Here is an 18,168-nt window from a genome sequence, read left to right as displayed (position 1 = left end):
AATGAGACCAGACAAACAGTATATTGTTGTTCAGTTATCTTGGAAAATTTGAATACATGTACATTTATGTTTCAAATATCCAATTTGCAATATTATTATACTAAACTGAGGTTGCTATAATAAAATTGAGAATGGAAATGGGGAATGTGTCAAAGAGACACAACCCAACCATAGAACAGACAACAGCAGAAGGTCACCAACAGGTCTTCAATGCAGCAAGTAATTCCTGCACCCAGAGGTGTCCTTCAGCTGGCCCCTAAACAAATAGTTCAGTGATAATGAACGCCATTCTAAACTCCAAATTATACACAAGAAACTAAAATTAAAAATAATACAAGACTGACAAAAGCCTTTTTACCACAAAATATACATCAAGTTTGAATTTTGGTGGTGTCACTTTAATTTTTCTAGAGTTATGCCCCTTTACAAATGGAATAATTGTATAATTTTTCATTTCCCTCCTCTAACTTAAGTAAGCCTCAACTTAATGTTAAGTTAAACACAATGCTTATTACCACAAAATGTAGATCAAATACAAATTTGGGTAGCCTCACTTTTACCATTCTCCAGTTATGTCTCTTTATAACTCTTTTAAAAAACGACCGTCAAATTTTTGCAGTCATATATTGCTACCACATTGTCGTTGTCATCAGCATCCACCTTATCACTATTTGAAAGTCTGTCCAGGTTGACTCGAGAACCTGCTCAGCTTGAACTATACAATAATTACTTTTCTATTGTGGCATCAGATATTTTGTATTATGACATAAAAAAAATACAGGAACCTATGAGGGGGGATAGGAGTGGTCCTGATCCCGAAATCCCAGGCTTAAAAACACGAAATCCAGAGGTCCCGAAATTTAAATAAAGTAAATCCCAACATCCCGAAAACAGAAAAAAAACAGAATTCTCGGAAGCCGACATGGTCAATCCCGAAATCCTGCGCTTAAAAACACTCGATCCAGGAGTCCACATAAAGGTCCTATCCCCCTCACCTATATGATGACCAGTAATGGTGGACAAATAGCAACAAGGTGTATAGACCTTATTGTTATTCCCGGCTGCCCCGAGAATCTGTCCTGCTTGAACTATTGACATCATACAACAATCATTGTGGCGTCAGATATTTTAAATTATGACACCATTTTTTACAGGAATCTGTGTGATGTCCAGTAATGGCGGACAAATACACCTTATCGCTAATCCCGGCCGCTTGAACTTTTGACGCAAACAACAATCACTTTTCCACTGTGACTTAAGATATTTTGTTTTGTAACTTCAAAATTTTACCGGAACCTGTGTGATCTCCAGTAATGGCAGACAAATAGCGATAAGGTGTATTGGTAACTGGTCCATAATTCGTAATAATTTATGTTGTAAATGTTTTTGTACACAATTGCCAAATTGGTAAGAAAAAGTATGTAATCAAAATTGTATCACATTAAATCATGGTATAAAACTGTGCAAGATGCTTTGTTTTCAGTAGCATTGCTTACTTGTCCTGGTCTGCATTAGAAGCATGAGAGAATGTTTTCACTCTACCAGCTTGTATTCCTACTGATTTAAATCGTGGAATACCAGCTGCTTCGATGAGAGCAACTATATCAGGCGGAGTATCTTTGTTTAAACATCGTATATTCCTAAACATGTTCATGTATTTTTCGTCCATTTTGAACGTTGTTTAAAAATCTCATGTGATAATCGCACGCGCAAAAATGTGGGTTTTTGGCAAATGCTGATTTGACAGGTGCGTGTAGTAAATATTCCCTTTCGTGGCTATTTTTTCTATTAGTATGAGATATTTACCGAAATAGTTCCAATTCATTCTCCTTATTTCCATAAATATCAACAATGTGATCTTGAAGTTCGTTGGCTGCTATAGAAAAACGATCATACTGAGAACTGGAGCTAACCAGCGCCATTGTTGCTATCAACAATATAGGTGTCGCTGTATTTCCCGTTTTATCCTTTCGTCTAAAGTTATTTAAGCGGAAAGTTTAAAATTAATCTGATTATTCACCTAACCCTCATATTGTAATATATGATCAGAGATATAAAAGTACAAAATGTATTACAGATACAGACTCGGAATAAGGTCGAATAAACCTACATCACATTCTAAATAAAAAAATAATATGTAGTAGTGAAAAGACCAAAATTGTATTTTTTGCATCATTTCCTGAATGTATGACAGTCCTCAATGATAACGCAGCACAATTCGTGATATAAAAAAATACTTACAATATATGCATCGCCCAGCGTAGATCAGCGTATCTCATTAATTAAGCAGTACACACCGTTCTGATTGATATATACGTTTAACTTAATTAATAGTACATATGGACGATCCTTCATAAAAAAAAAAGGGTACGTAAACACTACTATATATAATAGAACTATCCTTTTGGCTAGACATCAACCATCACTCTTTTGAATCTTAAACCTTCACCCTAGCCACACAAACATGTATACAGACATAGTCGATGCCTAACAAAATTCAAGAAATTCCTATTTCTTTATATCCTCTACTGTAAAATCCCTACCTGCTTAGGAATTTTGAATAATTGAGGCCATTACACGCAGATTTGAAAGTACTCAAAATTACTGGAAGCCAGTTGATTGATTGATTTTTTTACATCCAGTGTCAAATATTTATGCAAGTTCAGGACCGTTGAAAAACAAAATTACAATAAATACAACTTGGAGCTAGGTCCTGTGATAGGTGTCGTCACGGACGAAGGTCTGGAAATTTAAAAATTCCCTGCATTGGAAAATGAGGGATTATTGGATAGGAGCAGAAATTTTGCCTTTCAGTAGACCAACTACGAACTCCTCAAAGAATTGCATTCTCTTTACAAATAGGCATAGGATTTAAGGTCCCATTCTGACCAGACGTGATTGCGTATTTATACATCCTGCACAGCCAAACGGACGTCCAACATTGGCAAGTCGGGTGAAGACAAAGTGGAAAGATAGTTGAAAACTAACAACAACTAATTATAAAACTCATGTGTCTAAGTTGAGGTTCATTCAAGTTTTTGTTGATAGTCTAGAAGTGAAATGATCTAAACCAAAGTTCTAGTTTATAGTTTCTATATAAGGTAAAATCGTAAAAACATTCTCAATTCTATCCAATATTCCATTCACTAAGGACGAGAGACTAGTGTACACATGACATTAAATTAATTAAAGAGTTTTGACAACTTCATCTGCAGATAACGTTGTTTATTATATTTTATAATAGAAAAAATATATTTGTGAAAAAAGTATGTGTACAGTAGACACGTGCCTAAAGTGCCTAACGGCAGCTATACGCTCCTGACAACCTTTTTCAGTTGTGTTTCTTCTGAGAATATTTCATTGTCAGCACTATAACTGTAAACGAATACGAATACTGTATCTCTCATAAAACTACAATTACATAGCTATAGAGAGCATACATAAATGATACTATAAGGTATCAGTGGCGGATCCAGAACTTTTCCTAAGGGGGGCCCGCTCCACTGAGTCATGCTTCAATGATTCCCTATATAATCAACCAAATTTTTCCCAAAAAGGGGGAGGTCGGGGTAGATTAAGCAGGTATTACTGTTTCCAAAAATATAAAAAAAAATATTCTTTAACTTTTCATAATAGTTTCCAATAATGATACAAATATTGCCAAAACGTCATAAATATGCGTGTCAGACGTAACAAATTATTCGCAAAATAACTTTTGCGGGAATTTTTGTGGTCTAAAAAAGAGTATAAAATCCGCGAAAATTCGCATGAATGATAAACGTTATATATAATTTATGAAGTCATTGCTGTTTTTTGTGTTGATGGAACGGGTCAAAACTGATTTTTTCAAAAATGAACAATCCTCGCCACGGTCAGGTTTCGGAAAATGGTAAGTTATCAAAAGTTACCGCTTTTTAAAATATCAGAAGATATAAAATTTGGTTTTCATAAATTATTCCTACTAAAGTGCTTAGATAGACCATTTCAAATCCGGAATTTTACAGCACTCGCACCACAAATAAAAACGCATTAGCTTCGGGAAAATGTCTTGCAAGATTTTCCAATGTCGAATTTCGACGCTTTTTACCAAAACATTGTCAGTTTCAACGTCATTATATTAAATATTAAATTTATAGCATACACAATAGTGCTTTTGCGTAATTGTGCTTTCACCCCACAATACGATAACATAGTTTTTGATAAGCTGTGAAGTCGAAATGACTTCGTTTTTTAACAAATCAAATGTCTTGCAAGTTTGTCCACTGAACAATTTTCTTGCGTTTTGAACGTTTTCGATTCGGGACGCTATACATATATGTGTTTTCAAATTATTTCTAAAAGTTTGTTCTTTGTTTTGGTGTCGAACACCGCTACATGTTTGAGCGACATTTGTTGTATTTTATTGACCTGTCATCATAGATAGGAGAAGCCGGACATCAGGCGAACTTAAGTTAAAATATTTGCAATAACTGTCGATTAGGATCGGAGTCGAACAAATCTCGCCACGAGCGTATCTTAAAATCGCCGCAGGCTTTTTATCACTTTATATGAACTCATTAGGCCAATCACCCTCCTTGGGGATCGAAATTGAAAGCAGTTCGTATTATCATATGATATATGAACGATATTTCATTGTTTTTGAATAACAAGTACGGTTCGATTTCATGTTTTTTGATCAGAGGACAAAACAAAATAACAATATTACAAATTTCGAAAATAGATAGAATCATAGAATATAATCAAATAGAAAATGAATAATTATCTTAAATGAAAAGAAAAAAAAAACATATGGTAATTTGTCAATAAATAGGTAAAATATTTCAGATGACAGGGGTTGTACATTTAATTCATTTGCGCTGAAATTGAAGGAGGCAGTACAATTGTTGTACCGGAGGAGTTACACCTCGATATTATACAAAGCTTGTAAACATATCAGATGAATATAATTATTTCTCACGCAATCATTCTCTTTCTTGATTTAATTTCTCCGTTGTAACAGCAAAAGTCTTTTTCATTAAAGTCTTTTCACTTATCATTACACACACCCCTCCCCCCCCCCCAAAAAACAACACAAAAAATAACCAACAGCATTTTAAAAAAGATAAAAGATAAAAGCACAAAACACCAAAACTTTATTATTTAAGCAATATGAATTGCTTCCTCCCGTCCCTCTTTTCTTGAATTTAAACGGGTGACCAACGCATTATATAATATGCTATAGGCACTATTTTCTCAACCAAATACCTATTTTGTAATGTTTATTTTTGCTTGCCTAACTACCAGTAGGACATATTTCATACATATTCAAGACTTTGAAGTATCCATATCGATCAAAAATGATTACAAACAAAACGAACAAAGTATACTCGATTACCGTCGTAAAACGTCAAATTTTGACGTTACCAATTGGGACGCAATATCGTGCGTAACGTCAATGCATTTAAAAAACAATGATACAAGTATATATATATAAAATGATAAATAAACACAATTTAAAAAAAAAAACAAAAAATTATATATCTTTGTGTCAATGGCTCAATAGAATCAAAATAGATTCATGTATAAAAACAGAAAGAAGCTAGCAAATCACAAATATTATCAAAATATAACATGAATTAAACAGTTGATCAAATTTATAGATATTAATAGGGTTTGACCAGCAGTATGGAGGTAAAAATTTCTTTCTTTCAAACTAAAAGATCCACAATTCATAATATAATGGTACTCGTCACCAATGTCGTTTGAGTCACAGAGAGTTTTTGCTCAATATATTTTGACACCCATTTATCAGCAAACTGGGCATCAAAAGTCAGTCATCAAATTAATCATTGAAGGACATTGAACTTATAGTATCATTATCGAGATATCGGAAATTATACGGTTCTGTGTCAGTTATTGAGCAAATAATACAAATTTATGACTGGTTATCTTTGTCGAAAGGTACGGGAACCAGATAACAAAAAGTAAACAGTAAAGGCAACCACACACTATACTCTATAGTCTAATATTACATCCTTTACAAGTTACAGCAGTAGGTCTTAATACAAAAAAAAAATGAAAAGATTACGGAAGGTTGCTGTCATAACTGGAGGCAATTCGTAAGTTTTTTTATTTTATATTTTCTCTGGGACAACATGCACGGTACAGCACAAAGTCAACTCCTTTGGAGAGACTAAAATGGGAGCCTCTTAAAGATCGCCGCTGCAAAGACCGACTCACCATGGCATACAAGATCCGCAATAGATTGGTGGATATTGACCCCTCTAATTATTACAAACCCGGAGATTCAAGGACCAGAGGAGGCCACCGCATACACCAACAGCGCACTCTAAAAGACCAATACAGGTACTCCTTCTTCCCAAGATCAACCAGGGAATGGAACACTCTACCGGAAAAAGCCACAACAGCAGCTACACTAGAAGAGTTCAAGGCCAGCCTTACCATCCTGCCAGAGGCCTTGACAGGAGCTTCACACACCTAGATCTCCTTTGACCCCAGATGTACATAGTTTTATTTGTAAATAATTTTTCCTGTAAATAGTTTTTATTAAGTGAGGAGGGAAGGCCTCATGATTTCACGAGCAAGAGTCATTTATACACTCAAGAAGAGTCCGACTCTGTACTGAAAGAAGAAGAAGAAGAAGAACTCCAACAGGCACTTTTCTGAATTTGTTTTTTGAGAATTTTTTAATAATTACAATTAGAGACTCAGATATTCACACTCACAGTGTTCTAACCAGGGCATTAAAGCACCATGTTACTTTGGTGCTATGTTTTGTACCATATAATGCTTTCTTGGATGATTTTGCTACATTTTTTGGAAAACCAGTACTATACTCGTGACATAGAATATAGTAGACTATACTGTAGTGCTATGTTAATGGCTGTGGTGCTAAAAAAAAATTGACAGTGCAATTAGTTGTTTTACCATAATCTGATTGTAATAAAAAAAAGGTCTACATGACTTTGTATATTACATTTATTAATCATGATAGCTACATGTATGTAGTAAAAATAAATTTAGCTTGGATTTGGTGTTTTAAAGAGAGTATTTAAGGGTTGAATAGTTATTAGACAATACAAAAGAAGATGTGGTATGATTGCCAATGACACAACTCTCCAAAAGAGACCAAAATGACACAGAAATTAACAACTATAGGGCACCATAAAGCCTTCAACAATGAGCAAAGCTCATACCGCATAGTCAGCTATAAAAGGCCCCGAAATGACAATGTAAAACAATTCAAATGAGAAAACTAACAGCCTTATTTATGTACAAAAAATGAATGAAAAACAAATAAAACTACTAGTTTACATTTTGTACCTTCAAAGTTATATTTCTTTGTAATACAAGAATGTATATAAAATGTACATGTACATAATGTTATAAAAGAAAATTGTGTATCATGCATATGAATTTTCTGAAATGAAATGATAATATTTAAGTCAAGGGAGATGGAATATATTGAAGAATATGGAATTTTAACTCATTATCTTTGAATCTTTGAAAGAACAACCACCATAACAACTGGGCATCTGCCAGGGTTTGGATTGGGTTAAATGATTAAAGAATAATGCCCTTAAAAAAATAAGATTAGAGAATAATGGGCAAAAAAATGAGGACCCCCCCCCCCCCCCATCCAGATCCTCATCTGCCATCATAAACCAGGAAAGCGTGAAAAACTGGGCTCGTAAAAATTTGATTTCATGAACATTTTCTTTTTTTGATACTGACTTTATCAGCTCAATTATGAGCTCATCCTACCAAGCTCTCTTTATATTCTTGATAAAGTCAGTATCAACAATGAAAAGGCCATAACTCTATATTAAGTATAAATTTTATTATTATCTTTTTTTTTAGATAACTTTAGTTTTTATTGAATTTAACTTTTAACAGTTTATTAAATGAAGTAAGTTTTTTTATTTGTAATTCTATTTACATAAGAATTGGAAACCACCTATCCATATATATATATACATGACATATATTTGTATATTTGTTTGATTAAATCATACCAGTTTACCTTTGTTATCTACCTGAACAGGTGTAATGATAAACTATCACCCCATTACAGGAAAGAACATCTATTAAACTATCACCCCATCATCTCATCATATAAAATGTAATATCTCCTGATCTGACATGCTGATGAAGGATGTCATTTAAACTGTTGTCATATATCATATATATATATATATATAAATATTAGACGATATGGTATGATTGCCAGTGAGACAACTCACCACAAGAGACCAAAATGACACAGAAATTAACAACTATAGGTCATCATATGGCCTTCAACAATGAGCAAAGCCCATACCGAATAGTCAGCTATAAAAGGCCCCAAAATGACAACCTAAAACAATTCAAACGAGAAAACCAAAAGCTTTATTAATGTACAAAAAACGTTGTTATTTATTTTAATGAGACCCCTTTAATTTTTCAGCATTTCAAAGGTTGTCTGATAAAATTCAAATACAAACATACCTTCAGATTAACTGGAAGATTTTATAATATGATGAATTTTAGAGAGACAATGTAGAATTTTACTAAATGTACTAGCATAGAGAAAAAAAAATCAAAAAGGGGTGAAGGGGCATAAGTTTACTTCTATACAGATTTTACTGCTGCTATTGATGTGTCATATGTCTATAAAAGGGAGGTTAAACTCCTATAAAGATTTTATTATACTGTTGATGTGTCATATGTCTAAAGGGAGGTAACAGATTTTACTGCTACTGTGGTTATGTGTCATATGTCTAAAGGGAGATAACTCCTATAAAGATTTGACTGCTACTGTGGTCATGTGTCATATATCTTGAGGGAGATAACTTCTATAAAGATTTTACTTAACTGAGATGTGTTATATGTCTAAAGGGAGGTTACTCCTATAAAGATTTTACTGTTACTGTTTTTGTGTCATATGTTTAAATAGAGGTCACCTCTTAGTTTTATAAAGATTTAACTGATACTGTTTATGGGTCATATGTTTAAAGGACGGTAACTTCTATTTAGAAGTTACTGTTACTGTTGTTATTTTATAGGTCAAAACATAGGCGGATCCAGGGGGGGGGGGGGGGGCTGGTACCCCCCTTTCGTGGGAAAAATTTGGTTGATATAGGGAATCATTGAAGCATGTATGGAGCGGGTCCCCCCCTTAGGTCAGTCAGCAGGCCCCCCTTAGGAAAAGTTCTAGATCCGCCACTGCAAAAAGGAGGTATTTCTATAATATGATGTGGTGTATAACCTGTATCTGTCTGTTAAAAGGGGGTATGGGGTGCTGTAGAATCTAAAGAACTTTAATGTTATGTGACAAAGTGTGCTTGTGATCTTTTTATACTGGTTTAATTGCTTCTAAAATAGGAGATAACTTAATATTTGTCAAATCAAAAGAGTTAGATAACTACTGATTTTACTACTATGGAACAGTTGTCAGATCTAAACTTTGATAACTGGTCCAGCAACATGTATAATCAAGAACTAAAACACACTCAAAAGAAATATTATAACTTTAATTTTTAGGGGCATTGGACTAAGTGTGTGTGAAAGACTCCTGACCTTACACAACAACCTTGAACTTTGTCTGCTGTGTAGAAATAAACATAGAGCAGAGGCTGCTAAGAATGCCTTGTTAGTTTCACACCCACAGTCTTCAATTACTATAGTTATTATGGATACCAGTGATGTCAAATCTGTGTTCAAAGCAGCCCAAGATCTTAGACAGAGGTAGGTTTCCTTATAAAGAAGCGTTACATGCATACTAGTGAAAGTGAGACAAAGTTATTCTATACATGATCTTTGGTACATGTATTTCAACATTAAGGTTCAGTCTCTGGTTAAAAGTTTTTTTTAAAGACATCAATAACAATAAACCTTCATGGAATTTGACGAAACGTAGACAGGAACTTCTTTTTGAACAAAGAATAATATACAGAGCAAAACTTCAAAGATATTTCTTTTACGTTTTTCTGTATTTTTTTGCAGTTAACAATAAGATGCCGTTTTGGCCTTTTTCTATCTAACCCTTAACCCTAACTTTGTCAAATCTTCTATGAATCTGATGAAAATTTCACTGATAAAAGCTATAAACTTTCAAGCAAAAGTTTGAAATATATTTTGCCTACATTTACTGATACTGATAGACAGAGTTAATATTTTGTAGTTTTGATTTACATTTACGGTAGTTAAATTCTTTAATTTTTAACTTTGCCAAAACTTCATGACTTGTTAGGAATTTTAGATAAAAGATTATTTATGTTCAAGAAAAATCATAATTTTATGATGAAATTTTTTATTTTTTAAATCCTTTTTTCAGTGTTTTATTAATAAATGGTCTGAATCATTGACAATCCAAATTGGCCCTTACATTGACAGCACAGCTTTATTAAATGAATTGTAGATATGAAGGAATAGACTATCTGTATCTGAATGCTGGTATTATGCCTGTGACAGGAGTTAACTGGACAAATGTGGTCAAAGGAGTTCTATCATCGTAAGTCAATTCACCATGTTCACAGGGGTGCTTTTGGATGACTTCACTTATTCATGCAAGGGTAGATAAAATATTCTTTTTATTTATTCTGTCAAAACTCATTAACATAATAAAATATGGTTTTTCGAACTTATTTGCAAAAATCAACTTTAAAAGAACTGTTTTTCAAGCAATTTTCATTACAATACTAAACACAATTCCATTATTCTAAGTTTTAGATTTCAATGCATCTAGATTATACAGTTACCTGTATAAGGAATGACAGAATATTACATGTTGATTTTTTTTATATTGACAGGAATTGTGCCCATGTTTTGTCCACAGGAGAAGGTTGTTTATACCACACAGATGAAACTACAAAAGATGGACTGAAGAATATATTTGCTTCAAACCTATTTGGACACTATACCTTAGTGAGTTATGGTAGTTTGTTGTCATTCTACAGAAAATACAGATTTTATACCCCACCTACAATATGATAGAGGGGCATTATGTCTGTCAGTCCGTCTGTCCCGCTTTTGGTTAAAGTTTTTGGTTAAGGTAGTTTTTGATGAAGTTGAAACTTAGTACACATGTTCCCTATCATATGATCTTTCTACTTGGAATGCCTAATTAGTTTTTTTACCCAAATTTCACGGTCCACTAACCATAGAAGATGATTGTGCGAGTTGGGCATCTGTGTACTATGGACACATTCTTGTTTTATATATATTTAGAGGGATTACTATCTGGGGGTGCTGTCCAGGTTGGCGTAAACTATTTGGATTATGTGAAGCTTAATATTCAAAAAGTAAAAGATCTGGATACTACACACCTTGTTTGAAAATACCTTATGTAAGGAAGTTGCGGCTTGTCATATGTCCAATGTCCTTGACCCTATTTTCATGATTCAGCTACTTCTTAAAAAAGATAAAAGTTTTTTTGTCATGTGAATTTCTCTCTTTTTATAGGATAACCATATTTTGTATATGGGTTCTTTGTAACATCTACACGTCCCCCAGACAGAGTTCACCTAACCTTGACCTCATTATATGGATCAATGATCAAGGTTAAAGTTAGGTGATTAGGTCCATTTCTCAGATACTATAAACAGTAGGTCAAAGGTCAAATTTTTTGGGTATGGAATATTTGTAAGGGTACATATCAGTTTGGCAGGTTTTATTTGACCTTGACCTCATTTTCATGATTCATTGATTCATGTCAGCTTTTATGTCTTTCAAAGTCTATAAATATATCTGGTGTATGAAATAATTGTAAGGTAAAAATATCTGTCTAACAGGATTCATCTGACCTTGACCCCAAAGTCATGAATCTTTAAAATGTTAAGTTTGTGGGATACTTGTAGTCACACCTTTATTATTAAGATTGTCAACCTATCTTAGAATAAATGATCAGTATAACAGGCAAATCATTTTAGCTTTTACACTCTTGTTTTACATCTTTCTACTTCAACTTATAATGCTTTACCAATGTCTGTAATTCCATTCTGAGATAAGCCCATTCTTCTGCACTACTTTTAAAAATGTAAGTATGTACTGTTTATTTAGTTACACTTACCTTAAATATATCAATATTTGTTCCTTACAGATAAAAGAGCTTGAAGATAGACTTGGAGGTGAAAAAGATACACAAATCATCTGGACCTCTTCAAGGGCAGCCATGAAATCTGCCTTTAATATTACAGATATACAGCATAAAAACGGGTAGGTGATTCCTTGCCCATGAAATAGAACATGGGTATGTGTTTCCATGCCCCAGAAATAAAATATATTAAGTGTAAAATTCAATGTGGGTAGGTGTGTCCTTGTCCCAGAGTTAAAATATCTTCAACATAAACACGGGTAGGTGTGTCCTTGTCCCAGAGTTAAAATATATTCATCATAAACACGGGTAGGTGTTTCCTTGTCCCTGAGTTAAGATATCTTCAGCATTAACACTGGTAGCTGTGTTCTTGTCCCAGAAATAGAATATATTCGGCATAAACATTGGTGGGTATTTCCTTGTCCCAGAGTTAAAATGTCTTCAGCATAAACATGGGTAGGTGTTTCCTTACCAAAAAGTAGAATATATATTCAGCATAAACTTTCATGAGTGTTTCCTGGCCAATACTTAGAATATGTTTTGCATATTAACATAATGTACTATGTGTTTCCTTGCATTTCACACTGACCATAACATGAAAAATGAACATGTTAATTTAGATATGTATTTATTGCTTTAAATATGCTGTCTCTTTAATAATAGATATTTTATTCATGATTTGTATATTTTCAGAGAAAATCCATATTCTTCCTCCAAGTATTTGATAGATACTGTTAGTGTGTCACTCAATAATAAACTTAATAAAAAGGTAAGTTATATTATTTATGGTAAATTGTCTTTAATTTTGGAGAAGTTCTTGTTATACTCTGCTATCAGTGCTATATTAGGGATCTCAGAAATCTCAGTAAAACTAGTCCATGAGTCCTGAACTATGGCAATGATAACCATTTTTTCTCTCAAAAGAGATTTTTATGGCTAGTTTTTGTATACTTATTCTTAAATTTTGATTTGATTCTTATGTTCAAAATGACAAAAATTAATAAACAACAAAGCATTACGAAATAATGATTATTTTCTTTTAGAGAGTATATTCCCATACCACGTGTCCTGGATTAGTGATGTCTAATTTGACCAATGGAGTTTTACCATATTGGATATGGAGCATAATATACCCACTTCTTATTATGGTTAGTATATTTCCACACCATGTCCTGGTTTAGTGCTGACTGATATGGTAAAGGGAGTTTTTATATATCTGCAAACAATTTTTTGGGTTCGTATAATGGTATTATGTTGTTGTCGTCTTCGTCCGAAGACACATTTAGTTTCTGAACAATAACTTTAGTTAAAGTGAATGGATCTCTATGAAATTGTACCATAAGGTTATATACCACAAAAGAAGATTGAGATTGATTTTTTGGGTTATGGTATCATCAGTTTAGGAATTAGGGGCCAAAAAGGGGCCATAATAAGCATTTTTTCTGGACAATAACGTGTGTAAGAGTATGGATCTCTCTGAAATTGTATCACAAGGTTTCATATCTCAATGGGAAGGCTTGGATTGAGTTTTGGGGGGTAATTGCCCCAAATGTTCAGGAATTAGGGGCAAAAAAAGGGTCAAAATCAATCAATTTTCTAATTTCCAGACAATTACTTTTGTTTAAGTGTATGGATCTATCTGAATTTGTACTACAAGGTTCCATACCACGAACGGACAGCTGGGATTTAGTTTAAGTGTCATTAATCCAAGGGGGGTCAAAAAGTAGGTGGGGTTTTCATTTTTTTGGGGGTTCATATTTTTTTCTTTATCAGACAATATTAGGTACATAAAGTGTCCCATTTCAAATATTTAAGATCTTTGACCACATTTATTTTTTGTCAGAAACCCATATTATTTTAAAAATTTGACTACAATCCAAATTCAGGCAGTATCAAGCTTGAAACTTGCGCCAAGTGTTCAGGATTCAATCTCTGAGGTCATATCAGAGCATTTTCTTTATTTTTGATTTGGCGCATTTGTATAAATTTCTTGTCATAACAAGTATATTCCTACACACCTTGTCCTGGTTTAATGATGTGACAAATGGACTTTTATATCATTCTTTTTAGAATATAGTGTATTCACTATTTATATAAGTTAGATATTATATAGGTTAACTAATTACAAACTTCAGTATAGCAATAGAATCACTGTTACTTTGATATGCAGTCATTTCATGCAGCAAGTGTGTTTTAACTCCTATTTTTATGGCCTGGATTTTCAGTTTCCCTGGTGGAGGTCAATGGTTCTTTGTGAGTGTTCAGGCTTCCTCAACCAATAAAAATGTGTCCACTACAATTTAACCAAGAGTATTGAAAGTAGGGTTAAACAACAACAACAATCAATCAAGCATATCCCATAGCAGATACATTCGTGAGGGTTCATAATTATCTGCTGTGAAAGGTTAAAAATGTCAGGAAAAAACGCATGTATTAGTACTGTAATCAGGGAATGAATTTTAGAGATATCAAAGCTACAAAATTACACTATTTTTTATAACTATTCAAACTTTTTATCTTTGTTATTAATATTATGATAATCTCAATGCAAGAATTGTAACCTATATAGTTTTCCAGTTTTTAAATGCTTCAAATAATTTTTTTTATTTTTTTCAGTTGCGGTTATTTTGCCCCAGTTTAACTTGTTCATCTTTTATTGGGAGCGAAGCAATGGTAAGTTATCTTTAGTAAACATGTTTATTAGATATAAAGGTGATAAGACTCCGATGTGTAGCAAACAAAATCTTTTTATTTAGTACATAAATAGAAATATGTGGTATTACACCAGAGGCCAAATGAGGTACAAGTTACCAGCTATAGATCACCATATGGCCTTCAACAATGAGAAAAACCTTCACCACATAGTAAGCTATAAAAGGCCCTAAAATGAAAAATGTAAAACAATTTAAACAAGAAAATCTAATTTATGTACAAAACAATACAAAAAAAACCAGATATTATATACAGCAATAAATGTCAATTTACAGGCTTCTGTCATGGGACAGACACAGAAAGAAAGTAACATTCTTTTGTAAAAGGCTTTTTCAACAAGTTTATTCCCATTGTCCTACAAAATGGAGTTTGTGTTTTATTTAAAACTTCTAACCATATGTGATATTACAATTGAAACATTCATTTATCTTGGTGTAAGGATGCATTTAGAGTAGTACAGCAGCATCACAAAAAAAAACAGGTCAGTTTGACCTATATTTCATGCTTTTATCGTAAATTGAATAATGTCCAATTGTATATTCCCCAAACTCTGTGACGTACATTTCATTAGTTGTTTTACACTGAGGCTAAGATTTCCCCACATGTTTTTTTATATGTGATTTGTTATGTGGGATTGTTTTACTCTCTTTCTTGAATTTATCATAGATTACTTATGTTTAGGTCTGGTTATCCACAGAGTCCACAGTCATTAGATCCTCAGGACAAATTTAACAGATGTAGATATACCTTTATTATCACTAATTACTTATGTTTAGGTCTGGTTATCCACACAGAGTCCACAGTCATTAGATCCTCAGGACAAATTTAACAGTGATGTAGATATCTTTGGGAAAACCCATGTATCAATAGTAAAGGTGAGTTAGCAGACAAAGAAAGTTGACAAAAAATAAATAAAAGTAATACAGGCTTGTCATATTAGTGAGTGCACTTGTTTAAGTCATTGATCCTTGTTTGTGTGACATCTAGTGACAATATTTGTTTTGATTGAAAAACCTTTTTTCCAAAATAAGTCATGTATAGCATTACACAGATTGCATGGATATTGACTTTTAAACTTTAAGATCTAATTGATTTTAAAACACTGTTAAAGACAAAACTCTTATTTAAAATCTAAATGTCACTATATGTAGTAATATAATAATACTGCAAATGTCTTTTGACTTCAACTTGACAGTAATATAAAAATAAGGAGATATGGTATGATTGCCAATGAGACAACTATCCACCAAAGTTCAAATGAAATGGAGCAAGTTTGGTTGTAATAATAATTTATCGGAATACTAAATTTTGTTGATTATAACAGTAGTCATTTCAAAAGTTAATTGATACAAAATCATTCTACTAAAAGTGAATCAAGACTGAAAACATATGAAATACTATTGGAAAGCATTCTGTATTGGTACCAGCTGACACAGCAGCAAACGAATTGTTGACCAAATCTCAGTCTTTATTATACCATCACTAATAAGAAAATTTTCTTTTAATAGTTAGACATAGACACAAAGACAGAAGAAACAGTATGCAGTAAATTAGATGAACTGTACAAAGAATTCAAAACCAAATACTATTGAAGTCAGCTTCAAGATTAGATAAAAACCAACTTTCTATAAAAACCAAATGAATTCTGGGAGATAATAATCTGTGATATTGATACATTAGGAACAAATTTTTATTTATTACTTTGTATTATTGCAAACTTTCTTTTATTGTTATTGTTAGATTTAGATTGTTTATTGTAATGAATAATACTTTTGACTGGATTATTTATACATTAAACTGAGTATTATCATCATTATACACAATTTGGATCTGTATATTAGTCTGGATAAATTTTAGTAAAGTTTCAAAAAAACACAACAATTTTGCATTTAAAAAAAAAAATGTTCTTAAATGGATGAAAAAGAACAATCATGTGACATTGTCACTGTAAGAAAAAAAAGGTTAATTAGTTTAAACATATTTACTTATAGTGGGTAAGGAAACAGGTTATTACAACTTATTAAACCCTTTCCACTTTGCTGGTGCAAGTGCTGCCTTGTAACAGCATTAGCCTGCTCTTTTTGAAAATATATAACAATGTCTATTATGTGTTTATTTATATTGAGAAATCCATGCTTTCTCATTTTGTAAAAATTATAGTTGCCATAACATAAGCATTCTTGTTCTTAAAAAAATAGCTTCTTGAGAATTCCATATGAGAGCAAATTAAATTTCAGTTTTTCTGGTAAAATCAGACCATTTAGACAAAAAAAATGTCATTAAACATGTGCCAAATCAAATTTGTAATATTTTATCATATTCTAATCATGTGAAGATTGATGTTCACAGAGTTACTCTATGGAAAAAAAAAGAAATTTTAATAGGTTAGATTTTTTGCATATTTGTTTATTAATTTGTAATGTGAAAACTTGGGTTTTTTTTAAGTGTAAAGTGAATATTTTATATTTATTTTTATCACATAATATATGATATATGATTTGTTAAAAAATTTGTTAAATAAATTAGTTAACTGGCCTATCCTTATTTTTAAGACATTTTCTGTCCTTTTGTTATTTTAAAGACCTTACATATGTAGGACTCTAAAGTGGTATGGTACCCTTAAGTGCGATTGTTACGCTTAAGTTTGTGGTCTACGCTAAAGTACGATCGTGTATCACGCTAAAGTATGATGGTTGTTTGTTTGCTAAAGTGCGATGGTACAGCACGCTTAAAAGTGTGATGGAACAAAAGAGAAAGGTTCAAGGGCACTAATGTTAGAAACAAGTCTTTTTGCAAAATTTAGTTTGCTATGATATAATATATAATGCGTACTTTTCTTTACAGGAAGTTTTTTATGACTCTTTCTCAATTTAGAAGACTGACCTAGTAACAATTGCTAACAAAGTTATTTAGGTGTCACAAAATACTATATTTCCTTTAAATGAATTTTTAACAATTCGGGCGTATTGGATTGATTGTTGTTTGCTTAACGTCCAGTGGCAAATATTGCATACATGTTCAGGTCGAGGGGCGTATTGGATAATTAATGTAGCTTGCTTTTTACACAGTCTATTAATGTAAACACATCCCCTTAAAGTTGTCAGTTGCAAATACAACATTCAGTCATTGTCGGAATAAATACAATTTATTTGTACAAGCTTTAGTTTAAATGCGACAATATTTTAACGTAAACATTAATATGCATTTTGTTTGCTTCCATTATCTATTTCATCTTCCGGCATGTATATTTTTGGTATGTGTAAATGACTGTTAATGTCATAATCCAGCTGCGTTTCTTACGTCTATACTTTTGCGGATCATCATACTTTAGCGTATAGAGGCATCACACTTTAGCGTATACCATTGCACTTTAGCATGACCAT

General features: G+C 32.5%; 2 protein-coding genes across 21 annotated transcripts in view; one reads left to right on the top strand and one right to left on the bottom strand.

Moving 5' to 3' along the window:
- The window catches only part of LOC139513866 (uncharacterized protein C10orf67, mitochondrial-like), a 41,128-nt gene extending 39,167 nt beyond the window's left edge, over positions 1 to 1,961 (bottom strand). For 10 of the 20 annotated variants that reach the window (XM_071302763.1, XM_071302766.1, XM_071302775.1 and 7 more), the window contains exon 1: positions 1,807 to 1,961. In XM_071302763.1, coding sequence (XP_071158864.1) covers positions 1,807 to 1,922 — 116 coding nt within the window. In that variant the 5' untranslated portion in view covers positions 1,923 to 1,961. Of the gene's footprint in view, positions 1 to 1,496; positions 1,709 to 1,806 lie in introns of those variants that run through there. The other 10 variants (XM_071302760.1, XM_071302762.1, XM_071302761.1 and 7 more) reach the window with 5 other exon arrangements.
- A 3,955-nt stretch (positions 1,962 to 5,916) lies between these two features.
- On the top strand, positions 5,917 to 17,319 carry LOC139513867 (3-keto-steroid reductase/17-beta-hydroxysteroid dehydrogenase 7-like). Its single transcript, XM_071302781.1, has 11 exons — positions 5,917 to 6,098; positions 9,523 to 9,726; positions 10,400 to 10,492; positions 10,791 to 10,905; positions 12,080 to 12,195; positions 12,767 to 12,842; positions 13,117 to 13,221; positions 14,690 to 14,746; positions 15,562 to 15,660; positions 16,294 to 16,670; positions 16,777 to 17,319. Exons 1-10 carry the CDS (start codon positions 6,055 to 6,057, stop codon positions 16,375 to 16,377), a joined length of 993 nt encoding a protein of 330 aa, XP_071158882.1. The 5' UTR covers positions 5,917 to 6,054; the 3' UTR covers positions 16,378 to 16,670; positions 16,777 to 17,319.
- Positions 17,320 to 18,168: the final 849 nt, after the last annotated feature.

Source organism: Mytilus edulis, chromosome 2, assembly GCF_963676685.1.
Source record: "Mytilus edulis chromosome 2, xbMytEdul2.2, whole genome shotgun sequence".
Classification (NCBI taxonomy): domain Eukaryota; kingdom Metazoa; phylum Mollusca; class Bivalvia; order Mytilida; family Mytilidae; genus Mytilus; species Mytilus edulis.
The sequence above is the reverse complement of the archived record's forward strand: the minus strand, read 5'-3'. Positions and strand labels throughout refer to the sequence as shown.